This window comes from Maniola jurtina, chromosome 23 (genome assembly GCF_905333055.1).
Source record: "Maniola jurtina chromosome 23, ilManJurt1.1, whole genome shotgun sequence".
Classification (NCBI taxonomy): domain Eukaryota; kingdom Metazoa; phylum Arthropoda; class Insecta; order Lepidoptera; family Nymphalidae; genus Maniola; species Maniola jurtina.
This window is the reverse complement of record NC_060051.1, coordinates 8,442,713-8,470,166: the sequence shown is the minus strand read 5'-3', so window position 1 is coordinate 8,470,166 and position 27,454 is coordinate 8,442,713. Positions and strand designations below refer to the sequence as shown.

General features: G+C 36.1%; 1 protein-coding gene across 1 annotated transcript in view; it reads right to left on the bottom strand.

The window, feature by feature from the left end:
* Positions 1 to 27,050, bottom strand: part of LOC123877460 (fibulin-2-like) — a 36,786-nt gene extending 9,736 nt beyond the window's left edge. Inside the window, exons 1-14 of the mRNA XM_045924263.1 lie at positions 26,667 to 27,050; positions 24,526 to 24,700; positions 12,263 to 12,341; positions 11,402 to 11,533; positions 10,889 to 10,961; positions 6,412 to 6,554; positions 5,557 to 5,680; positions 4,856 to 5,023; positions 4,074 to 4,253; positions 3,069 to 3,218; positions 2,398 to 2,497; positions 1,687 to 1,748; positions 1,071 to 1,199; positions 447 to 590 (exon numbers count right to left, since the gene is read on the bottom strand). Of these exons, the coding sequence (XP_045780219.1) occupies positions 447 to 590; positions 1,071 to 1,199; positions 1,687 to 1,748; positions 2,398 to 2,497; positions 3,069 to 3,218; positions 4,074 to 4,253; positions 4,856 to 5,023; positions 5,557 to 5,680; positions 6,412 to 6,554; positions 10,889 to 10,961; positions 11,402 to 11,533; positions 12,263 to 12,341; positions 24,526 to 24,700; positions 26,667 to 26,715 (1,708 nt within the window). The 5' untranslated portion in view covers positions 26,716 to 27,050. The remainder of the gene's footprint in view (positions 1 to 446; positions 591 to 1,070; positions 1,200 to 1,686; positions 1,749 to 2,397; positions 2,498 to 3,068; positions 3,219 to 4,073; positions 4,254 to 4,855; positions 5,024 to 5,556; positions 5,681 to 6,411; positions 6,555 to 10,888; positions 10,962 to 11,401; positions 11,534 to 12,262; positions 12,342 to 24,525; positions 24,701 to 26,666) is intronic.
* Between the last annotated feature and the right edge of the window lie 404 nt (positions 27,051 to 27,454).

Sequence of the window (27,454 nt, the reverse complement as noted above, 5' to 3'; positions counted from 1 at the left end):
CAGTAGCCTATACTATTTGTCGCAACTCTGCATAACCATAACGACTCGGCTTTTCACCATCTGTTTCCAATGGTCTCTCTCTTATTACAGGCACATCATGCGGTGTGGGAATAATAGCCTAGAAAAGGTGATTGGTACGGGCAACGCCAAGGACTTAATAGGGAGAGGCTACGCATAAACAAGATGGTATCACTAAATGAAGAAATCCAATTCTTGCCAGTTCTACACCATCGCGAAAATGACCACCAACAGAAGAAAATGGAAACAGCTGATCCATTCAAGGCTGGGATCCTGCCAGGACCACGATCTTTAGAAATGAAAGAACGAATGAGAAAAAGTGTAGTTAAAAAAATTTAAAACTCATTATTCAAGAGTTGACGATGACTGCTCGAGCGCGCCTTTTAACGGGCCAATCTTAATCAAATGCAGATTGCATGGAAGCTTACCTTCACAGGTGCTAGAGGAATGCTGTAAGGTATAGCCAGTGCCGCAGGAAATGAATCGGACGCAGAGGAATGAGCCGACTGTGTTGTCGCACCGCTGTGTCTCAGGTATACAGTTGTTTTGCTCCGTCGCGCATTCATTAATGTCTGGAAATATAAATAAACACGTCAAACTTATAACACCCCTCTTTTTGGATCGGGGGTTAAAAACCGGTCAAGTGCGAGTTGGACCCGCACACGAAGGGTTCTGCACCATCATAAAAGAAATCTCAAACCAGTATTATTGCAAGTCAATGACGGTCAGCGCCATCTAGATGTAATTTAGCTAACTAAATTTGGTTGCGAACACAAATCTTTTTTTTGTGATGTACCTAACCACAAATTCACGGTTCTCGGATTTTTTCCTTTAGTTATGCTATAAGCCTATCTGCCAAATTTCATGATTCTAGGTCATCGGGAAGTAGGTACCTACCCTAGAGGCATATAGGTTTAGATTCCATTTTCTTGACAGACACGACAGACAGACAACGAAGTGATCCTACAAAGATTATTTTTTTCCTTTTGAGTGGGCCGATACTTAAAACGATGAAATAACATTGGTTTTTTTTGGATTTCCAACCAGCTTACCAACACAAGCCCTTGTTTTAGGGTCCAACTCAAATCCAAGCTTGCAATCACACTCGTGACTACCGTTGGTATTCAAGCAGCTCTGATACTGATCACAGAGATGTGTCCCTTCTGCACATTCGTCGATATCTAAAAAATAAAAAATATTCTAGCCATTTCCACCCATCAACCGATCACCGGCTCACTACTGAACACGGGTCCATTCTCAGAATGAGAGTGCAGAACTCTCATTCTGAGAGTGAACCCGTGTCCCCGAGAGGGGACCCAATTGGCAGACTTCACTCATCCTTGCGAATATTATAGAGGACTCACAGACATACAGGTTTCCTCACGATTTTACGTGCCACCAAGTGATTTAGCGTTCCGGTACGATGCCGCGTAGAAACCAAAGATTAGGACTGATCAGCACTTACAACTAGGTGAGATTACAGTCAAGGGCTAACTTGTATCTGAATAAAAAAGCCTTTTCTAGCGGTTGAAATTAGAAACGAGGAAGCATAATATGTCCGTAGTGTCCATAGAATTTCGACTACGTACAGGCCTTGCGGTTTGGTAGTTATGATTTCACATTACTTATCCCTTCAAAAGGAGATGGGTTACATTATTTTTCACTAACCTTCACATGCATTGGTTGCTTGGTTTTTCCTCATTCCATCTGGACAATCATATTTGTTTATCCTGAAGAAACAAAAAAAAAGTTAAAATATCCATTTAATATTTGAATCAATATCATTGAGACGCTGCGATACTATATGCCATTTTTGGCAAAAACCCCAAAATGAGAAGGGTTCAGGCGTGGTTCAGGCCATATCGCTGGCCGAGTGCGGATTGATAGACTTCACACACCTTTAAGAACATTATGGAGAATTCTCCGGCATGCAGGTTTTCTCAAGATGTTAAATTCCTTCACCGTTGATATTTTTTTTGGAAACTGCAGTTATTATGGAATACTAGAAGATTTCCGCTATTTCCCTCATCATTTAGGATTGATTGAAATCTCGTTAACTCATTGCTTTTCCGGGATAAACAATATCCTATGGTCATCCCCGGGATGCATCATATCTCCGTATCAAGTTTTGTCAAAATCGGTTGAAAGGATAGGCCATAAATAGCTAGCAGACAGACAGACAGTCAGACGGGCAGGCAGACAGACACACTTTCGCATATTTATAATATTAGTAGATATTATGGATTCCTTACCTCCTCGTAGCTTTAATTTGAAGTTAACGTAATTAATTATCACCACTATAAGTATCATCTTACAAATCTAACAATTCTGGCCATGAAAAGCTGCTTTGAATAAATGATTTTGAGTTTTAAGTTTTACCTGGAATTGACCTTGGGCTTACAATCGTATTCCCCTGGCACATTGACACAGACTTGATCTGGTCTGCAAATATCTTGACCATCTTCACATTCATTGATGTCTGAAATAAAAAAAACCCGGTCAAATGTGCCAAGGACGAACTCTTTCTCCAGTTTCCTTGTCGGGAGGCCTTAGGATACTGAGGGGGAGACTGTAACACTACAATAGGATTTTTCAATAAGTTTATATAAACTTTAGCGTAATAGAAAAAACCGGCCAAGTGCGAGTCAGACACGCGCACTGAGGGTTCCGTACTCAGGTATTTTTCCAACATTTTGCACGATAAATCAAAAACTATTATACATAAAAATAAATAAAAATCTGTTTTAGAATGTACAGGTAAAGCCCGTTCATATGATACCCCACTTGGTATAGTTATCTTACTTTGAAAATTGAAACACGTTTTAATTTATTTTTAAATGTATTTTATTTGTAACCACGAATTCGTGGTTTTCAGATTTATTCCTGTATTTATGCTATAAGACCTACCAACCTGCCAAATTTCATGATTCTAGGTCAATGGGAAGTACCCAATAGGTTTCTTGACAGACACGACGGACAGACAGACAACGAAGTGATCCTATAAGGTTCCGTTTTTCCTTTTGAGGTACGGAACCCTAAAAATAACATACCTTCACACTTGTTAGTGATTGAGTTAGTCTTGAATCCAGGCGGGCAATGCTTGGACACCTTGTCCTGACAGTAGAAGGAGCCGCGGGTGTTGATACAGAACTGGGACATCTTGTTGCAATCGTCCTTGCCCATGCTGCATTCATCGATATCTGGAAATTAATCAAAAATGAAGAATAAGAATTTTTGATATACAATACTTTATTTGACGTACATTGAAGCAATAACCCCTTCCAGGTTAGCCCGCTTCAATCTTAGACTGCATCAACACTTACCACCAGGTGACATTACAGTCAAGGGCTAACTTTTATCTGAATTTTAAAAAAAAGTAAAATTTTCAAAACGAAAATATAAATAGGCATAATGGCAAATTATAGGTATAACCTATACCTGCTTTTCTGAGTTATACTTATAATTAGGTACCTACCCAAATAGTAGTAAGTGTATTAAGGTAGGTACTTAAAAAGAACTGAATAGAAGTGATAACTGATAATAATTTAGATATCATCCAATAATTTAATATTCATAAGGCCAACCAAATTACCAATACGATTCCTTTTAATATAATGCAACTTGGATAGTCTTCTACAAGAGTATTTCTGCTAATTCATTGGAATTTGGAATGTGTCTGAAATGTTCCCATCACACTAATATTATAAAGGCGAAAGTTTGTTTGTGTGTGTGTGTGTGTGTGTGTGTGTGTGTGTGTGTGTGTGTGTGTGTGTGTGTGTGTGCGCGCGCGCGCGCGCGTGCGTGCGTGCGTGCGTGCGTGCGTGCGTGCGTGCGTGCGTGCGTGCGTGTGTGTGTGTGTGTGTGTGTTTGTTACTCCTTCACGCAAAAACTACTGGACGGATTTGGCTGAAATTCGGAATGGAGATAGATAATATCCTGGATTAGCACATAGGCTACTTTTTATCCTGGAAAATCAGAGTTCCCACGGGATTTCCAAAAACCTAAATCCACGCCAATGAATTCGCAAGCGTCAGCTAGTAAGCAAATAAAATTACCTTCGCATTCCTCATTCAAGCCGCTAATAAAGCCAGGGGGACATCTATCTTCTGCTGGTGTTTTGCGTTTACCAATGCTGCCGGGATCGCCGGAAACTCCTCCACATTTGTACGCTCCAATCGTATTCTCACATATATAGCTTGGGCAAGGTGGATTGGGTAGCTTGCACTCGTTTATATCTGTCACAAGTGTAAATTAAAAATTTATAACACCCCCGACAAGTAAAGGTTACAGTAACTAGAAAAGAGCTGATAACTTTCAAACGGCTGAACCGATTTTCTTGGATTACAGCTGAGAACACTTTCGATCAAGCCACCTTTCAAACAAGAAAAACTAAATTAAAATTGGTTCATTAGTTTAGGAGCTACGATGCCACAGGCAGATAGATACACAGATACATAGATACACAGATACATAGACAAACAGATACACTCATCAAACTTATAACACCCCTTTTTTGGGTTGGGGGTTAAAAATCAAATTTTGCCATCAAGAATGTCTCGTCTTGCTTATCTTATTACTGTACAAATCATGTCCGCGTGGCGACAATCAGTCAGCGACATTTCAGCGCTAACAGCCAGGCTGATCCTTAGACTTTTTCATGCCTTTAACTATATCCATGCAAAAAATGACGTCAATCCGGAGCTCAGTTGCGGCATGATTGAAGGACAAACCGACAAATAAAGACATTGTCACCATTTGTAACGTAGATAGTGATGACTATTGGCCCTAGTGATAACTGATAATCCCTGATATTTCGCTCAATATAATTATCACTTACCATCACAAGCGTTATTGGCAAGATTTTTGGCAAATCCCGGAGGACAATGTCCTCTCTCCCCATTACTCTTGCCGTTTTTGATTGGAATACATTTGTATGATCCGAGGATGTTGAAGCATTTTGTGTTAGGAAGACATACTGGCGGATCCAGAATACACTCGTCAATATCTGGAAAAAGTCTAAACATATAATTTGTTTCTTGCTTGCTATTTGCCGAGTTTCTTGCTGGTTCTTCTCAGGAAGGGCATACCGAACCAGTAGTAGATTCACTTGACTATTCAAAATCACCATGTAAGAATCTTGAATAAAAACACTCTTTTTCCTTCTTCGTAACTCTAAATGGAGGAACTGGGATTTTTAGAATAATTAGAGTCCAAATCACAAATATAGATTTGCTTCTGTCTGAAGTCGAAGACTGTCAGAAGTTCTCACACTTGGTTAGCAAACATTGGGGTTATAATAATGAACAGACATTCAATATATCCAAGTATACATGTGGAAGGAAAAAAGATGAGATTAAGTCCAAAGAAAAGATGGATAGAATGCGTGAAAGAAGATGGGGATAAAAGAGGTGGATAATACGTTGTCGGATGACAAAATCAAATAGAAGAAAAAGACATATTGTGCTGATCCCACATGGCGTGGGATAGGGATAGAAAGAAGAAGAATAAACAGATATATATCAAGAAGATTTTCTTCACCTTCACACGACTTTCCATCAGCCATAAGCTTGTATCCTCTCCTGCAAGAGCATTTCACTTGCACTCCATTGTCATTACATTTATGTTGGCAGGGATTGTGGGGCTTGCACCTGTTCTTTGTGACCTGGAAAATGTGTTCAGGTAGTTACTTTGCTATCACATGACCCCATTTCACCATACTCCGTTTATTAATTTGACATCCTGTCAAATGGTTTAACAGACTGTTAACGGAAATGAGTGTTTCACCATGCACTAACTAGGCATTAACTTCCTTAACAAGGCATTACATTTAATCACAGGTATAGAGGTACTGCGTGTTGACAAAATTCAATGGTAATAGTTCTGAAACCGAGCAACCTCCTTCGTGTTTTCTTCAAGCTACGCGACATTAGCGAATGAATGAATATACTTTCATTGAACACCACAAAATTATTACAGAAAAATATACACAAAGGAAAACAAAAATAAAGGCATGTACGATTAGTAAGGTAAGGTAAGGCGAAGTAAATTGTGCCGTGGTGGGATTACTAAAAGCCACTAATCAAGAATCAACAAGAAACGGTGATAGCCTAGTGGTTAAGACGTTGGTGACCTAATGGGGGGGGGGGGGGGGGGGGGAGTTCGATCCCGGGCACGCACCTCTAACTCTTTGAAGCTACGTGTGTTTTAAGAAATTTATCAGGAAACCAGCAAGCTGTGAGTTCTCCATTTTGTTCTCAAAGGTGTGTGAAGTCTGCCAATCCACACTTGGCCAGCCTAGTGGACTATGGCCAAAACCTTCTCATACTGAGAGGAGACCCGTGCTCTGTAGTGAGCCGGCGATGGGTTAATCATGGTGATGATGATGGAGCTCACCTCTCGACAATTCCTCCCATCAGCCATAAGCATGAACCCAGGGTTACACTCGCACTTATAGGAACCGGGTATGGGTATGCAATGATGAGCGCACAGCTCATTCGGCGCATATTCTTCGCAAACCGATGCCACTGGGGATAAATCTGCAAACATTTGAATCCCCCTTAATAACAGGCTATAAGGCTAAAGACTAACTACACGGGGAAATTCAAATTTAATTTGGTTTTTCGCAATTTGAAAACTAATACGACAAAGTAGGCTTATGGTATTCTAATAGCGCCAATGGCATTTTCATCTCCACAGGTTTATATACAAATCTTTACTTTAAAGTGTCCAGTTTAAGAAACAGGTCCTATTTCTTAAACTATTCTACTATTTATCTGCGATGTTCACATTTCTGGCATAAACGATTTGATTTTTTTCTATATCGCACCTTTAAAGTAAAACCGTTACTAAACGAAATTATAAAATTTTACAGGAGAGCCAATATTAGAAAAAAGTCACAGTTTTATGTCAATAAAATCTGAGTGCAGGGTTCTTTAAGACATTTAATGAGGTCTTATTATAGATCTCTGTTTACATTATGACACGTGATTTACGAAAGTAATTTTTTTTATTTACAGTATTATTTATTTTGATTTATATTATTATAGTAACACTTTACCATTAATAATTTGTTCATTATGTTATATTACTATGAAATTACAGTGCAACTGATGTTACTAAATAGAAAACTATTAAAATTTCATAAATACAATAATATTATTTAACATTTAAATTAAAAATCATAAAGTTGGCATTTGTTGTGGTGTTTAATATAACCAAATAAAAAAACATTCCAAAATTAATAGTGTTTTATTATAATTTAAAGAGAGATCCATACAATCATTTGGCATAGTTATTTATTAATCAGTCTTGAGAAATTTGTACATTTAAATCACAGCATGTAAGTATCTTACTATATTAACTACTTGTTATGTATCTTTTTAATTATTTATTCATTAACAATCAGTTTGACGAGGAACAAACCAATTGGAAATAGCATTTTTCTTAATTTAACAAAGTTACAATCACAGCATTATTTCCCTATCCACGAAAGCTGCTCAGGGCTAATCAAAGTTATGTTGACTTGTATCACTTAATTAGAATAATGAGGCAAACCTATTGCCATATATAATGTTATATAAAAAATCTCGTAAAAAACTTAAAAATAATGTTAAGTACTCATTGTTTTTCTAAATCAATAATCATCAATAATAAGTTGTCTTATTACAATAACATCCCGTTTTAGTATTGCTAAAACAAGATGCTGTTGTAATATGACAATGCGTAACTCTGTGGTATTATATTACTGTTAATTAAACTCTTTAGGTCGCTGTTTTTTCTATCACTCAATTTTAATCTGGACTGATATAAAGGCTTCAACTGGAAATCTTGAAGATCAGTGCTAGTACGTGTTCGAGACGAACGATTGTTACGGAATTGTATTTCTTTGAAATCTGTATCTGAGTAGGAAGTTTTATAATAAATGCCAATGTGGTTGGAATCTTGATGTTTTTCAAATTTCATTATTTTAATGTCACTCATTCTAACTGTTTCGCCTTCAGTATTTTTTGAAAATTGAGCACCGCATATCTCTGTAAGATTTTTTATATCAACAAAGTCTGAATAGCACATTTCGGTAACATTGTAAGGATTGCCTTTCTTTCGTGCAGTTCTGATAATGGCCACGTATTGATCTGGTGTGTACACAGGACCAGAACGTAAGCACTTTTTAACGGCTTTTTCTATCACAGAGTGAACGGAATCGTTTTCATTTTGTGTGTGCCCACTAATTAAATATTTGTGCGTAATAGACTTAATTTTCAGAACAGATAAGGCATATAAATACATAGAAAACATAAACTTATTCTTTTGCTGACCACAGCAATTATCAGAATAAAATGTGATTCGTAAATTATTGTCATTTACTTCTGATGCCCTCTTTGTCAAATACTTCCAAACACACGTTGCTATTTCATTAGCTCCTCTTAATGCCTCGACCTCGCTCCAGACAAAACAATCACAATAGTCTTTCGCTAATTCACTTATAGTAAAATTACAAACATTGAGCTTACACTTGTAATATAAAGTAGAAACATCTCCTTTTGGAAGAGGCAACACTGCCTGGAGGTCATAACAGGCAACAATGTAGTTTTCCTGAACCATTGTTTTGTCATATGACTTTTCCTGGCGACATAATTCTTTTTCAAGCTGGTGTTGGTCGTGTCTGTTCTGTAATTCTATTGTTTTATCAACAGCGTTTTTAAAGCTAATGCATAGTTCGCACTGGTCTTTTTTAGGTGTGTGAAAGCCAATGTTGTAATCTTCATTAAACACTTTTCTATATGTATGAATTTTAGCAGCTTCAACACCATCACTCAAGCATTGTGTTTGGTAGTCGGTATAAAGATCTGTAAGGTTTTTACCCCCATCAATAAATTCACGAGTTGTTTGTTGTCTTAGGTAATGAGATTCAATTCTGGGGATTGAGTCTATGTGGTTTTTTATTCCTTTAATTATATCTGAGCTTATTTTGTACTGTTTTCCATGTTTACCCCTTTTTTCTTCTTCAATCGTTCCCGCTTGGTTCTTTTTTGCTATCACAGTTGCAATAGGTCGATTATTAATGGCCAACGTGTTCTTGAAGAATGTTTTACAGATACGATGCTTAATATTGTTAATCTCGAATGAAAATGAATGCTTGGGTCCTCTATTGCTATTATGAACTTTATATTGATACTTAGGTGTAATAACATTAATACACTTTGCAATATAATCTCTTTGTCTAGATAAATCTCCCATTTTCCAATAATCGTCAAAAATAATTTCTCTGTCTTCTTGTTTGATCAATTCGCTGCACTTTAGTCTACATTTTTCCCCACATGGGGGTCCTATCTGCTTCTTTGGCATGACTTTTTTAAACTGGGACACAGAAGTATATTGTTGCCCACTATTACGAAGTCTTTTAGCATCTTGCCTCACGGATGCTTTTGGAAATCCTTTACGTCTTCGTTTGTTCGGAGTTCTGTTATCTTCTGGAGGACCCAAATTATTTTCTTCAACTAGTTGTACGGAAATACTATTTTGAGGAGTTGGGCTAAATAATACACGCCTAGGTGGGGTTGCTGGTACATAATCAGGATCGCAATCTGCCTCATCAGGGGAAAAATCCTTACCTAATTCAGACGCACTAGATGAAGATGATGAAGATGAACTTGTTGATGATGAACTTGAAGATGATTTTGAGCTAGTTGAATTGGATCTTGCTCTACTGCTAGGACCTGGTCTGGTAAGGTCTTCTTCTGGAGTTAATTCTGGAAAACCAGTACCGCTCAAATATGGATTTGGTATTCCGTCATCAACTGGTTGAACATCAGCTTCCATAGTATCACTAACGGACTGTGATAGTGCTTGTTCTTGCAATAAAGAAGGAGATCTACAAGTATCGACAATAATCGGATTTGCATCGCGTGAAAAATTATAATCCAGGTCGTCCATGGATATTAGTTTGGGGTTTTCAGTACTTACGGAATCTTTCTTAGATTCCATAGCCTCCAAAATGCGTGACAAACGTGGGTTCCGTAAATGCGCCATGACCTGAAGCAAGTGGTTTTAATATTATTATCGAATATTTACTATAATTGACATTTTAACTTAAATAAATTTAGTTACTTTAAGTACAGCTTTTATATATATTAGTAGTAAAGTGATACTAAAAGAAATGTGTAACGTTATTATTAACTGTTTCATAAATTATGAAGTAAATTTTAATACTAGACGGAATTTAAACAAAATGTAATATTTTACTTCTAAAATATTTATGCAAATGTACGTTGCGTAAAGAAATAAACTGTGACTAACATAAATGTCCCACTATTGTAAATAAGGATTTGATTTAATTTACTCTTTACTTATTGTAAAACTGTAACTAAACAAATGGTTACTCTTTATAGATGAACGTTATTGGATTAATACCTAAAAAAATAAAAGGCAAACTGTGACTATACAAATAGTAACATTTTATCAATGAAATTTTATTATGAATTGCGTAATTTCATAACACAAAAACTGTGTTTAAACAAATTGAAACACTTTTCCTTTTAAAACAAATTAACAACTTACCTTTTCTGTGACATACAGCCGTGTTTATCCAAATAATTACACTGTTACTTTAAACTTCCGTTATCACTCTTCTACGAACATGTTCTTACTGGTATAGACACAGTATTGTATTTCGCGAGCCGATCATAACTCGGTTTAGTAACGCTTTAATTTACCGCTAGATGGCGTAAAATACAATATTTTACAAAAATGACAAGTTTATGTTGTAATTTACGTTAATTTGACCTAGATGGCATTGATAACTCAATTCATGAAAATTTTCGTTTAGTAACGGTTTTACTTTAAAGGTGCGATATAATAAAGTTTCACATACCGTAGTCCGTCGGTTTCTTGAATAGTGTTGTGGTATTTCTGCTAGGAGTTCTGCTCTCATTTTCAACTGCATTCTAGAACAGAATTATTAAGATGAACTCAAGGTCTGTAAAGCTCGTAGCTCACTTACACGACACAGGTTCCGCACGGTAAATAAGACTTCATCTTCCAGCCTTCTTATTCATCAGGTCGGGGGTTTGCTCCCGGGTACGCACTTCTCACTTTTCAGAGTTATGTATGTTTAAAGCAATTAATATCGCTTCATTAACGGCGAAGGAAAACATCGTGAGGAAACCTGCATGCCTGAGAGTTCTACATAATCTTCTCAGAGGTGTTTGAAGTGTACCGTCGCGTTGGCGAAATGTAATCCGCATTTCGCCAACGCGACGGTGGACGGATATGGACAAAACCCTTCTCATTCAGTGAGGAGACACGTACTCAGTAGTGGGCTGGCGAAGGTTAATCATGATGATGGTGAGGTGGTGGTGATATACTATTAAAATAGTTGTTATACCTTGCAGCACTGAGTAAAAGCGTCACCAGCTAACAATTGCTCTCCACTCTTGCCGTGTACCATCGCCGAACAAGCAGCACTTCCACGCGTCCTACCCACAGTCCTTCCTGACATGCATTGGTCACAGCATCTCTGAAACATTCAAGTAAAATCAACATACTTTACATGACTGCTCAAAACAGGAGTGCAATGTTTTCAGGGTATGTATGTTAATGAGTTCCTGTATTTCACCATTACTCCTGAACATATTTGGATGTAGGAGCTACGGGGTATTGTTAGTTGCATCATCCTATTTTAAAAAATTAATATGGTGGCTGTATGGTGGTATTTTCCATAGACTTACAATTTTTTCGCTACGCTCAGTATTTTCTAATGTGAACAGTTACTTTTACCATTTAGTTCGTTTTTTGGAAGGACAATTTTTTTTTAAACTACGACTTGTCTATGTTGTTTTATGACCAGTCAAGCTTTTTGCCAGTGATAACATAAGTTATGGATTCAATAGATGGTCACTAACCATGGGCCTTGGCTCAGGCCTCAAAGTCAGCGTGGGATGTAGAGAGTAGAGAGGAATAGGAGAAACAGAGTAACCAGCATAGCACAACGGATTGCGAAGCTGAAGTGGCAATGGGCAGGGCACATAGGTAAACACCTAGGAGTTCTGTGGTACATACCTACACACTCTGTAAAAATTTCAACTCTCTACCTATTATGGTTCATGAGATAAACCCGCTGACAGACAGACGTAGGATAACCAAGGCCTTTAGCCTTACTTGTCCACCCGGCTGTCCCTATTGCTAATAATAGGGTCCCATTGGCACTCTGAGAGTACAGGACCCTAAAAAGAGTTGTTTCACTTACTTTTCCGGTGTCCTTCATTGAAGCACAGGTCGTCGAGCTCGTCGCTAAATCAATTCCAGTCTCGCAGTCTGTTTTCTTTCTAAAAACAAGAAGAATCAAGGGTTTTCTCAGGATAATTATTGTGACGGATTTCCAGATCCCATACGATTATGATTTTTTATCTGTCCAAGACATGGCGGGAAAACTGAAAACCATATTCGGACCTCCAAAGTTGGTCACCTAGAGTAGCCGACCTTAGATAAAAGATAAGTGCCATTTTAAATATTAATTATAAAGTAACGTTAGTATTAGTATCTCTTAGAATGTATACCTACTCCAAAAACTAAAAAAAACATACTTAAAGGTGCCCACGCACTCGAACTGAAGAGAGAATATCGTGCGGAGCGCTGACGCGACGCGCAGTTCAGTTGAAAGTGCGTGGGCTTCTTAAATCATGAATTATTATTTTTAACTAGGGGATGCCCGCGGCTTCGCCCGCGTGGATTGCATTTTTTTTAAATCCCGTGGGAACTCTTTGATTTTCCGGGATATAAAGTAGCCTATGTCCTTCCCCGGGATGTATCCCAAGTCTGTACCAAATTTCATTAAAATTGGTTCAGCGGTTGGGCCGTGAAAACGTAGCAGACAGACAGACAGACACACTTTCGCATTTATAATATTAGTATGGATTATTGTTCTATTTTGTGTGCACAACCACCGCATTTATAAGAACGTTTAAGTATATTTATAAAATTGCGGTTTATTTATCATTGCTCTTGACCCTATTCAAATGAGACACCATTGTTTTGACCTGATTTACTCATTAGTTAGCTATTTTCCTTAAAAGGAGTTTATCCGCAGTGCGCTGTATACAACGTAGTCTGGTCTTTTTTTACCCGACTACGGCAAGATTCAAATTCAAACTCAAATTTAAAATATTTTTATTCAATTAAACTTTTACAAGTGCTTTTGAATCGTCAAAATAATCTACCACAAGCCAAAAGGAAGGCATGTATGTATGTATGTTTGTGTCAGATTCTGCGTGTTCAACCGTAGCGAGTAAATTACTGGGCCGATTTTGATGAATGAGGTGTCAATCAATTCTTTATTATGGCCCGGGTGACATAGACTAACATTTCATACAAAAAATTGACCTGACGGATGTTACATCCAAAAAAGTGAGTTTCCAAAAAATATTTTTTGCTATTGTATCAACTGGATCACTCTCTCCGTTACTCGCTTCTACTCGTTTCATACAATCGTAGTTCCAATTTCATTTGAATATTAAGCAACCAAAGTCCATGAAATTTTGCAGACATATTCTAGAAACCAATATCTGTGTCTGTGGTTTTCCAGATTTCTGTTAAAATATTCGGTTTCAAAGTTACGCGATCTTAAAAATTTACATACAAATCTTTGAGCCCCTGTAATTTTAAAACTACATATTTTTAGAAAAATCTAAAACACCACAGACACAGATATTGGTTTCTAGAATATGTCTGCAAAATTTCATGGACTTTGGTTGCTTAATATTCAAATGAAATTGGAACTACGATTGTGTAAGCTTGGCCCATATTAATTATCTATAAAACATAGTTGGCGCCACTCAAATCATAACATCATATTAGAAGGCGTCATTGATTGGCTGAAGTTGTTCAACATCTGATCGATAAACGTACTGTATATAAAATTCTTATAGTTTTTAGTTGATGAATTGTAGCATAATAAAGGATAATATTTGTAATCAATATATAAGATGAAAACATCTTTATTACTTAGATGATTTGTGAAACGAGCTTGATGATTTGTATATTAGTCACTAAGTTTATTCATTGTACAATTTGGATTGGCCGATAACGATAAGATAAAAAGGGGAGTGGCTAATAAACGTGGAGAGGTTACCTGTAAGAGTGGTTTTAAAACGACGACATTCAAAAATATACTAACGTAAGAGGAACAACATTTATTTGACACAAATGTAAAAGTTAATAAATTTAAATATGAAATAAAAGTGTAATAATTTATCATAAAGATTGTGTTTGTGATTTCGTCAGACCTTACCCAAAAGGTCAGAAGAGGGACATCAAGAAAATATAATATTTTCTTGTCACGCTCACGACTCAGAGAAACAAGTGGAAATATACAGAGGAACGAGAAAGAAGTGGAGGTCTAGTAGACCACAGACATTTTGGAGCACAAGGCCAATATTTGGGCCTCAATATATCAAAGTACCTAGTCATGGCATCAAAGGATTTCTGGATAAACGGGTAGGATCTTTCCATGATTTTATTTTTATTGATACCTATTAATGGTAATTTTTTTTTTATTTGTGTGGGTTTTCGTTTTGTTTGTTCTACATTTAGTTATCATTTTGTTAGAAAGCTTTGCTCCGAGTTGGAATGGAAATTATATAACGTTATGATACCTAGAATTACCCACATGTTTATAATTCATCTTGTATATTGGTTATACAAATGCGATCGACCTTCAAATTGTGGTTTAAATAACATTGAGGTATTTAGAAGGCTTATTTTACAATGAAAAATGAAAAATGTTTATTTACAAAATACAGTCTTGTACAATTTTCCTGTGTCTGTGTGGTGGTACCCGCACTAGGTTATCCTGTATCGTGGGTACAATGGAATAGATAGTGAACATAGTGTTAAACAATATAAAAAGTGTGGTTTACTTAATGATGGGCGTTATTGTTACTTTTAAATAGTTTTCAGGATGTATCTACTATGTCCTGCCGGGGTTTTATTTCTCATTAAATGATTTCACAGGTGAATATCTCACGGAACGTGGTATTTCAATCTTCACACTTGTAATCGTGTGCCGAATTAGTTTGGTTAAGAGTTACGATAGGGATTTATTTTCACATAGTGGTTTTGTTTTACGGAAGGTAGGTTCTGGATTTAGGTTCAATCGTTTGCTGCACTCATTGTATAGATAGATGTTTTCCTTTTTCTAGCACACAGTGACGCGATATTATCACACAGCACTCATTGGGCATCTTGAATGTTGTTTTGTGAAATTATTATTTTTTGTAAACCGCTTTGGGATAAGGTAGAAAAAGTTACATGAAATAGCTTTTCGTTTTACGCCTGCCAGTGAAATAATCCGTCTCTACTTGTAATGGTTACTAAGTGATTGGGGATATAAAATGTTAATTGATAAAAATGAAGGTGATCCGTTGTAATAAAGTAATAGTGACCAGGGTTAATAAATTGAGCATTTTGAGAAATATAAATCCTAAAATGGGTGTAAAAGTAGGTTTATCTTATCTGGTTATTCTTTAACTAAATTTAAAATTATGGTAGGTAGGTAGTCAGATAGTTTTAAAATACGGGGTGCATAAATAAGTGTTTTTTTTTTTACAAAAGTGAGGAGAAATGTTTTCATTTATCTATTTTTACCACTTGAAACGCGTAATGTTTGAGTTTCAAACATAACTTTGCTGATAACAGCTCACCATGAACAACCCATGGCCGGCCCACTACTGAGCAACAAGTGTCTCCTCACAGAATGAGAAGGGTTTAGGCCGTAGTCTACCACGCTAGATAACAGCTAATTTACTTTTAATACTGGCACAATAATTTGAGTACTACGAGTAGCAGGTAGGTATAGTATATGGGCAGCGGGGGTTTTTTTTTTTTTTGTTTACCTGTATTCACGCAATTAACTGTGTACTGCCGCATTTAAATGCAATACGATTTTGTTTTTATTGGATTAACATCGCTTGGCGGGTTAAATTCCTGGCAAATGTTCTATTAAAATTAGAGTAAGTTTTTTTTTAATGGTAATATACCTACAGTACTGCCCTTAGGGCAGGGCGCGATTATAAGTACCTACTACCAAAATACTATTTTCTTTGTTGTACGAAAGAAATTTTAGGCAAATATCTTTGCACTACGCTCGCGTTTGTGGCATGACATTTATCCCAGAAATATATTTAAAAAAATTTTCACGCTCGCTTGACTCGCTTCGCGATAGTTCAGTTTCGATATGCATTTAGTTAACGAAACTCTCAGGAAACCACGTTTGTTGTGCTCTCGAAATTGATCAGTCTGTTTGATAAAATCGAAATGCGGTGCCTTATAAATTTCGCTTAGGAGCGCCGGTAGTATCTCATGATAATATGAATAGTGATCATAATTTTTTTTTTAGGCTGATTAAGCATTGAAGGTTTTTCGGCTGGTCTGGCATTTCGCCTGATTTTATGTTTTTGCTTATTTAGCGCGTTCAGGAAAGCTTTGACAACGTTTTATAACATGAGTATATATATATTTTTTTTGTTTTAGTTACCGAAACAGAAAAAAAAGCATTAAAGATGTGGGACCGAGGGATAAATCTAGTGTGATTTTTGGTTGGATTATGAAGTTGTAGTTAGGGTATTTAAAATAGAAAGATTTCAATTGTAGGAAATGATGTAAAACATGTTGAGGATAAGTTGTGTAATAAAGTCGATAATTCACTTGTTGGATGTCACGCGATCTCATTGCGAGGAGGAATCTTTTTCTTGTCTCTGTTTTTATAAATACGGTGTTCTGACGGGTTTTTTATTTACGTCTCGGATTATTGAATACTTTCGGTGTTTGATTGGACGGTTAGAGGTTGCAAAAGCAATCGCCCTCTAATTAAAACATTTATTTAGGCATTAGTTCAATTTGGATTAAATCTCGCGAAAAGCCACGGTGGCTGTCTCTCGCGCGTCTTGGAAAGACATTCCTAATGCCTGTTTTTCTGAGGGAGGGATGCATTATCAAGTGAGATGAGCTGCAATGTTTGCGGCTGACTATTTTGGAAAATTTGCAATCGTGGCAAGTGGAGTAAAGTTTGACTAAGCTATTTAATGAACAAAGTATATAATGGATTTGGTGAATGGTTATATTATATAACATTTTGATAAATGGATGAATTTGAAGAGTGTATGTATGTGGTTGATGCACATTTGTTTCATATTTTTACTTAAGTTATAAAGTATTACATTTGGTGAGTAGTTATTTATATTTGGTAGGGTAGGTTTGATAAACAGGTAGTTATCTTGATTAATAAGTGAGTTATCATTTTATAAATGCGTACTTTAATGTTTGATGAACTGGTATACTTGATAAATGTGCATATTTTCATACTTCAAAGACAAGTTGTACCTATTAGTTTCTTCAAGCTTTTAGTTGCTGATAATTATATTAACATTCTTTAGAGCGCATGTCCTATGGACGAAATCGTTTATACATACTTTCACTGTTTGAAATGTTACAATCATAAAGATATAGTTATGACTAGAGGGGGTCATAGCTTGTTGCCGCTCTTGTACATCCATGTGTCAACTAGGTATTGTTATCTCAGTATATTTCAGGGAACCTCCGTTCGGGTGAAAGCGATAGCTGTTGGATAAATGCTTGTTGGGTTATCAGAAGACCGTGTAGTCTTCGATGAGGTTACTTGTAAATATTATAGCGAAATAGTAAGTTTAAAAATAGAATGAGGCTAAACTAAAAAAATGAGACAAAGATAAAAATAATAACTTAAAGCATTGAAACAGCATAAAGTGAAATAGTAACTTACAAACTATACATACATATTTACGAATTATGTAGATAGATATAGTATTACTGGATTATGTATATCAAATAAGAATACTGTCAGCTCATGTTTTGTTTTCGGCGTGGTAATTTTACGCTTAAAACTCATAAGAGATATCATGAGGTTCGCTTTCTGTAAAAGTTATTAGCTTTAACAGTTAATTGATTTATTACATTATTTATTTATTATACACTCAACAAGTAAAAGTATTTTGTTTTGACAAAATCCAAAGAAGTACCTATTGGATTAATAAGGCAAGGTACGAAGCATTGGCTGGATTTTACAACATTTAAAGTTTCCTGTTCATTTTTATCATTGAGTTAATTTGAGGCGGAAGGATCCTCTGGAAAATTTTTAAGATTAAGTTATTAGTAAGAAAGTATATTTTGATTAGGTTAGTTTAAAATGTACAGCCGGTAATTTAAAAAAAATATATATATTTAATTTTACATAATAGGTGAAGCTGGTTGATGCACCAAAAATCGAATTATCATAGGAATTTAATTAAGCTAACATTTTTATTTATTATCAACTTCAAATATACAGTAGCAAACTGATTAGTTGGAATACATGCAGTGATTGGAATATTTAAGTTCCGATAGAAGAATCTATATCGTGGCTTGTTCCTTTATGGACAAGAATATTTTTTTTTGACTCGTGGGACCACTTACACAAAATATCAACGTTCGGTTTGGAGGTCTTCCATGGCTATTCCTACAGTTCCATGAGGTATTGAAGAGGTTAACACTTTGTCGCTCATCACATCAACCAGCACGGCATTTGGGTATGATGGATGGATGTAGATAGGTACACATTTGATGGGGGGGGGGTTTAGTGGTTTGTATCAATAGGAACCAGGGGTTGAATGAGGAAGGCTGAGGACAGTACGTGTGGTGCTTACTAGGGAAGGTTTATGTTCAACAGTGACCTTATGATGATGACGATGTAGATGACGATGATGATGATGATGGACGTACGAGGACGAATCTTTTACGAAACGAATAAAGGAAAATCGAACAGATGCGGGTCATTACGGTTAACATATAAAATAATGTATAAGGTACCTACTTTCTTCTAATCTTTATGATCGATCAGCTTGTGATAGAGATCTTGATGTCGTAGAGAATAGAGATGTATCGAACGGAATATTTATTTCATTTTTTTTCCTGCTATTATGTTGATATCGCTTTTCTCTATGAAAAGGAATTAATGATAAACTAATAGGTATCATTCGGCGGCGAGTCGCGACTGTGTCGTTCCCAGGGTCGAATTTGGTAGTTCTGCTTATGTTACTCGAAACGACAAAGTACGCCATATGGTGCATATTATGGCTAAAATAAAATATATAAGTATCATGTGAAATTATAAATCAAAGATTCTTTTTGCATGTAGATATTATATGGTTAAGAGGCACAAGTGACGCAACTACTGTACCCTGGCGTTTGTTTAACATTGTCCATTAGTACTTCAGAATGTGGATTTTGCTAGAAAAAAAAAAAAAAAAAAAACAATAGGTAATTGTAAGAAATATGGGAAGCGTAATCTGCATTAAAAGAAAAAGTTTGAATTGGAAGCAACCAGGCATAGGATTTTCATACATCCGTAATCACGTTCCTTTCAACTCTCTAACTATCACGGTTCACGATACGCCGTTCACGGTTCAGGCCGTGACGCACGTGCAGACGGACAGACGGACGGAGAGCAGAGGTTTAGAAAATAGGGTCTCGTAGGCACCCTTCGAGGGGTACGGAACTGGAGAAAACTAAATTATAATAATGATAATAGGTTTTCTAGGTTACCAAGTAAAATTACTTCTCTTAGGTCGGATTGTATTATGATGGATGCTTATAAAACAAAATTAAATGAACGGTCTACTCAAAGTGTTTTATGTTTGCAGGATCCAAGGATGTTGGAAATGAATAAATGAGGAAAAGAAAGACCCAAAACTAGGTATGGGTCAGGGACACAAAGTCCCAAGGAAGGAAAGCCCCGAGGTTACGGGCTATGGACAAAAAGTCCTATAGGAGGAAGGAGGTAGACCCTAGGATAAGGGTCATTAAAAATTTGGATCTGGAGGGAAAGAACCCTAGGATAAGGGTCATTAAAAATTTGGATCTGGAGGGAAATAAGGACAATCACATATGTATCCCGGTAGAAGAGAGACGCGCCAAGGCTCGGAATCCGCGATTTTCCAATAAGAAGGGAAGAAGAAAATATGTGCGTAAAACTATTGCGTTGAAAGTGTATGAAAATGTTTTGTGATTTAAATCGAGAACTGGCGGCGATTAACTTTAAGTTTAGAGAGTTTATTTTATCAAAAGGACAAAAAGTTCACTTACACATATTCATATTAAGAATCGCTCCCGATTCTAAATATAAATATAGAAGAAAACATAATCTTTAAAGGTATGGTGACTATACAATAATATAAAAAGTCAAAACACGTTATATTCGTTAACAAACTATACCTACATCTAGCTAAGATATCTATGGTGTTTGACACTGTTTGATTAAACTTTAAACTTTGTAAAAGATTTTTCCTCCAGTATGAGTTTCGGCAAGTACATTATGTAGTAGAGCTAGGTAGTTTACATACCATAATTAGTCCTAGCTTTATGTAATTGTAGCATAATAGGTATGTTCGTTTTGTGTACCATATTTATGAGATTTAGCTTTAAAGTGATGCGTGTATGTACGGACTTTAATAGTATTTTCCTAACAAATAGACATATTTTGAATTTGTATAATTGACTTATATAATATAGTTCATCAGTTTTCTTATATAATTCTTTAGTGGGAAGGAGAGTCTAGTTGGAGCAGAACTTTTAACAATTTATTTTGAGATACTTGAAACCCTTTAAAGTAGTTTTTAGTAATTAGTTTTACATGCTCATCCCCAAATCTCTATTGAGTGTTCCTGTAAAATATTGGCTTGTGAGTTATAATTGATGCTTCGGACTTTATGCATATACCTACCTTCTTTGATTAAATTGAGGCCTCCTTTAGTTGCTACTGGTCTCGCAATTTTTGATATCTTTATGATTTTTGAAAAATTATTTATAAATTTAGAGTGTCTGCATCTTTTTATTTTAATATTAGCGGAAGAGAACAGAAAAATGAATTTTAGATTAAAGGCTAAATTTGAGTGCTACTGTAGACTGGCAGGTAAAGTTCCGAGGGTAAATAGTTTGGAATTGAATTGAGTTTATCTGCTATTTTCTAATTATATCGGATGGAAAGGGGTGCTGCGAGTGCTCTAAAATTAAGTTGCAATCATAATCAATACCAATGTATCAATAAAACTGTATATTCCTTCTAGTTAAGTTAGCAAGAATATTAATTTAATTAATTACTATCTTAATTTTTTTTTTGTTTTGTTGAACTAAGTCTTTGTCATTTTGGTTGTGAAGTTTACATGTTACTTAAGTTTTAATTTTTTTTTAAAAGCGATGAGACTCGCTTAAAACAGGATGGCCGAGCTGTAAGCTTGGCCCATATTAATTATCTATAAAACATAGTTGGCGCCACTCAAATCATAACATCATATTAGAAGGCGTCATTGATTGGCTGAAGTTGTTCAACATCTGATCGATAAACGTACTGTATATAAAATTCTTATAGTTTTTAGTTGATGAATTGTAGCATAATAAAGGATAATATTTGTAATCAATATATAAGATGAAAACATCTTTATTACTTAGATGATTTGTGAAACGAGCTTGATGATTTGTATATTAGTCACTAAGTTTATTCATTGTACAATTTGGATTGGCCGATAACGATAAGATAAAAAGGGGAGTGGCTAATAAACGTGGAGAGGTTACCTGTAAGAGTGGTTTTAAAACGACGACATTCAAAAATATACTAACGTAAGAGGAACAACATTTATTTGACACAAATGTAAAAGTTAATAAATTTAAATATGAAATAAAAGTGTAATAATTTATCATAAAGATTGTGTTTGTGATTTCGTCAGACCTTACCCAAAAGGCCACTTTTGTGGGCGTGGGTTCGAATCCCACTTCTGAATTATTGGCGTCACTCAGAAAAGCAGGTATTATTTAAATATTTTTATCGAATTATTGGAATGTCCTCTCAAACCAACACAAAAAACATCAGGTTCAATGTGTAGAGGTTATCCGAGAGTTTTAATCTAAACAAACTAATGACAAAATAAATAATTTAATTAGAGCGTGATTGCTATCACAACATCTAATTATTCAGTTCACAATCCAAATACCGAAAATATGCGATATCGCTCCGAATCTCGGAAGGAGACTGAATTAAAACCTTCGAAACACCCGTATTTATGCAAGTTCAATCTTGTCGGCCTCCTAGTAACAGATTGTATGACATCGAATGAGCCAAATATCGATTTTATCAAACTACCTGCATTAGATAAATTAATAATTTTATATTATTTTTGACAAATCAAATCAATTTTTAAAAATAACCTTACAGTTGTATGAAGCGAGTGGAAGCAAGTGACGAAGGGAGCCCTGTTAATCAGCTTCTCCTAAGCTACTTTTCAGCTACTTTGGTTCTTGGATAAATCTCATTACTGATTTGATCGCATGGAGCAACTCCAAGCGAAACTCTCTCAAGATTCACTTGATGAGTGATTCTGAGGTTTCTTATAAGGCTCATCGGAACCTATATTAAGCGTTCACGCAGAATACATTAAACTTAGAATTATTATTATCTTAGAATTTCTGCCGATTTCGAAAGCTAAGAAAGTTTTTCAGTAGGCAGTAATAGGTCATAGCAGACAAACGATAGCCTTTAATAGGTACTTACGTAGGTACCTCCGACTATTAGCATAGAAATGCCTTGGCGTTTGGCATCCCACGATAAACCTAATGGTTTTAGTCAACAGGAACTAGAAATTCAATATGCATTTCGATGTTTAGTCAAACATAGGGCTACCATATTAATAGTTTTTCACGGACTTGTCTTGGTTTTTAAAATAGTTTACAGACGTAGATAAAAACTTGATATTGATTAATCGTCTTTCTCAATATCATCACGTTTATTGATTCTTTTTAATATGCAACGTTTTTTTTTATTAGGTCCAACTTTTCAACAACCGCCGAGTTTCTTGCTGGTTCTTCTCGGTAGGAACGGCATTCCGAACCAGTAGTAAATTATTTGACGATTCAAAAGCACTTGTAAAAGTTTATTTGAATAAAAATCTATTCTATTCTATTCTATTCTATTCTTTCAATGGAAAGAGAAAGAGTAGTTTCAAATTAAAAATTCCTCTACAAAAATATCCATAATAATGTTTTTGAGGGTATTTGGAAATTGAGGAATACGTTCTCAGTTTGGTAACCTTAGCAAACATTTTATAAATTTTACATCCTATCAAACGAATGAGGGCTGCCATTGTACAGACTGTGTTTTTTTTTTTGGTGGGGGCTTAGTCTAAGATGACTATGTCACCCGCGTAGTTTCTACAATTATAATGCATACATAAAACATAAAAATCAAAAAAACACAAATCATATATATATTAAACAATATTAACACATTTTAAGAAGCGACCGCACGTCCCTTGTCAGCGGGGCAGCTAATATGCTATTGCATATACCCACGCTGTAGTTGTTTTTAAGAACACGCGGCCGCTCCGACTCGTTCCGTGCACATTCCATCAAAAGGTGGAAATGTGTTATGACCTTTATTATGTTCACGCATATCTGGCCGGTTCGATATAATATTTGAATTTGAGACCAATTCCCTAGCGGAATTCTTTAGAAGGCGAGAGCTGTCATCACTCGCATTTCTAGACCTCATCGCATTTCCATCTAGACCTCAGCATAGACAACAGATCTCCAGTTTCATTGTGTGATTTGCATCTCATCACTTATTCTTGTTAGATATTTGTATTTTCAGTATTTCAGAAAAGGGTATTTGGCAAAAATTTAAAATGTATGCTGATACCGGAATGATTAACCGTATAAATTTTCCTGGATTTTCTTATTTTTTTCAGTGAGAAGGTTACCCTACTGAAACCGAACATTTTCTAATGAACATGATGCATGTGGCTATAAATAAAACGCATAATGCATAACACGGGTCTAAATTACATTTGTAATTTACTTTTTAGTGTTTGTGGTTTTTGAAGTCGGTTTTGTTTTTCTTTTGATTTTTTTTATTTTTATTTGTTGTTACCGGCAATAGGAATAGCTACACATTCTCTACCTTGTAGGGTTCATGAGATACAGCTCACTGACAGACAAACAGACGGACGAAGGGAAAGACGGGCGGGCAGTAAAATACGTGCGTCATCTAGTTGACAGGGCTCTCTCCGTCACTCGTTTCATACAATCGTAGTTCCAATTTCATTTGAATATTAAGCAACCAAAGTCCATGAAATTTTGCAGACATATTCTAGAAACTAATATCTGTGTCTGTGGTGTTTTAGATTTTTCTAAAAATATGTAGTTTTAAAATTACAGGGGCTCAAAGATTTGTATGAAAATTTTTAAGACCGCGTAACTTTGAAACCGAATATTTTAACAGAAATCTGGAAAACCACAGACATAGATATTAGTTTCTAGAATATGTCTGCAAAATTTCATGGACTTGGGTTGCTTAATATTCAAATGAAATTGGAACTACGATTGTATGAAACGAATGACGGAGAGAGCCCTCTTAAAGACAAAGTAAAGTAAGTTTTGAAGTAGGTAGGTACTTACGTAAAGTATTCCTTGCAACACTGGTCCATGGCAAAGATGCATAGTGTGCCAAATGTGGAAGGCACATCAGGTGGTATGGAGGAGGAACAGTCTTCTGAAGAGTGGTTCCGCGCGTACGTCGTGCCCTGGCTGCAGCACAGCTGGGTTATCTCTGACATTTGGTCTGCGAGGGACCCTGGAAAAAAGGCAAATTTTTTACATACGCACACACAAACACACACACACTTCACACGCACATGCAAACTGTGGAATCAACCCCCTTCAGCGTTGTTAACACTAGAATACAACATGTGGTCATGGGGTCATTCGACGGACGGACCAACAAATTCCTGAAACGCATTGATGGTTCCTGTGATTCTGCAAATTATATGTTTATTGGACGGTAATTATTTAAAATCAGGTGACCCAATTGCTCGTTTGCTCGCTATTTTTAACCGACTTAAAAAAAAGGAGGAGGTTCCTAATACGCCGGATTTTTTTCTCTTTTATTTAAGAAAAAACCTATCTAACGGAGAGACAGACTTCTCACACCATTGAGAACATCATGAAGAACTCTCAAGCATGCAGGTTTCTCACGATATTTTCCTTAGAGGGCTCTCTCCGTCACTCGTTTCGTTGAATATTAAGCAACCAAAGTCCATGAAATTTTGCAGACATATTCTAGAAACTAATATCTATGTCTGTGGTTTTCCAGATTTCTGTTAAAATATTCGGTTTCAAAGTTACGCGGTCTTAAAAATTTTCATACAAATCTTTGAGCCCCTGTAATTTTAAAACTACGTATTTTTAGAAAAATTTAAAACACCACAGACACAGATATTAGTTTCTAGAATATGTCTGCAAAATTTCATGGACTTTGGTTGCTTAATATTCAAATGAAATTGGAACTACGATTGTATGAAACGAGTGACGGAGAGAGCCCTGTTAAGCAAGTGATATAATTAATTGCTCAAAACGCACATGAGTCCGAAAACTTAAGTTGAAATCTATAAACCGCACTTTGACTTTGCTTAGACTTAAGTTTCAATTAAAACGAGACAGATTTATGCCAGCGGTATAACGCTGTCTCGTTTTAACAGTGTCTTAAGTCTGAGCCATCGATGTATATGGATTAGCCTTTCCCATACAATTCCGTCCGCAAAAATACGCTTGAATCTTACGTCATCGTCATTGACAAAGTCAAGAGACTTTTGCAAATTCTCTTGACTTTTTGAGCGCGTTTTTTATCTTCGAAGGGCCCATCCATATACATCGATGGTCTGAGCAAAGTCAAAGTGCGGTCTATAGACCTCAGCCTTAGAGGTGCGTGCGGGGGATCGAACCTCAGATCCCCAATAAAGGAGACTGACGTCTTAAACACTGAGTCAACACCGCTTCAACTCAACGAGGCATTATAATAGAGTCACTAGGACAATGTGGCGCATGTATCTGTCTCTCTGTTTGTTCAGTGATAACTAAGAAACCATGAGTTTGATAAGAGCATTTCTTTATAACAAGATTTACCATCGCTTTTCTGATAACGGATTTTGTAATATTGTGATAATTTTGATACTGTAGCCTGTCCACGTCCAAACATATATACTAAATTCGAAAGTGTGTCCGTGTGCTTGTTACCTTTTCACGGCCTATCCGCTTAGGTAACCGATTTTGACGAAATTTCGACGAAGATGCTAAATCTTATGGTATGGGCTTTACCCACACACGTTTGGGTAGGGTGGTAATTGTAACTTAGCCACGGTTGAAGCCTTCCACCAGACCAGAGATAATTTAGACAAGTGTAAATTAAAAATTTATAACAACCCCACAAGTGAAGGTTACAGTAAAGAACTAGAAAAGAGCTGGATAATTTTCAAACGGCTGAACCGATTTTTTTAGATTATAGCTAGGAACACTCTCGATCAAGCCACCTTTCAAACAAAAAAAAACTAAATTAAAATCGATTCATTTTCGAGTCGGTTTAGGAGCTACGATGCCACAGATAGATACACAGATACCCAGATACACACGTCAAACTTATAACACCCCCCTTTTTGGGTCGGGGGTTCAAAATATAAATTCCTATATTGCCCCATGAAGGTACGATTACTTCCATTAAACTTTGTCGTTAAAGAACTCACTAACTTTAGTAAGAAGGTACTTACCATCAGCATACCGCATCGGCAGGATAAACAAACACAAAATCAACCACATTATCACTATATAAAACAAACACTAAAGTACACTAATTAATTACTCTATAATAACATATCCCATTTCACTCTATCACAATGAACTAGAAAGGGATGCAATTATATTAAAACGATTCGCATTTTTGATTTATGCCTAAGTTTCTTCAACTTTTTTATATAGGTAGAATTTTTATAGGCAAAGGTAGATTTTTTAAACCTTTTTTAGTCTAAACTCCACCAGGGTCGTATTTCGTAAGTTAATTTATAAGTAATTAAGTTTATTATTGGATCCTTTCCTTCGCAGGAGACCGTAGTGTGTGCGTACGCGACGCAATCTATTTTCGGTCTCCGTGTGCCGGCGCGTCTCTGTCTTGTCAAAGATTATGCGTCTCAGAACTCCCTGTACATCAAAGAAAAAGTCAAAGTCAAAATCATTTATTCAATGTAGATACAATTGTACTCCTTTTGATGGTCGAAATTGTTAAATTTGTACGATATAGTGGTGATAATTAATAACGTAACTTAAAACTAAAGCTACGAGGGTTCCAAACGCGCCCTAGTCTTAAAGCATCTTGTGAATAATACCTAGCTGGTTTATTACTAGAGAGTCGTGATAGCCATTGGTTACGACATCCGCCTCCTCTATGGGAGGTCCGGGGTTCGATCCTGGGCATGCACCTCATAACACCGACCGCTAAGCTACGGTTTCGCTTACTGCCAGTGACGAAATCCATACTTAATATTGTAACGAAGTTAGTTTC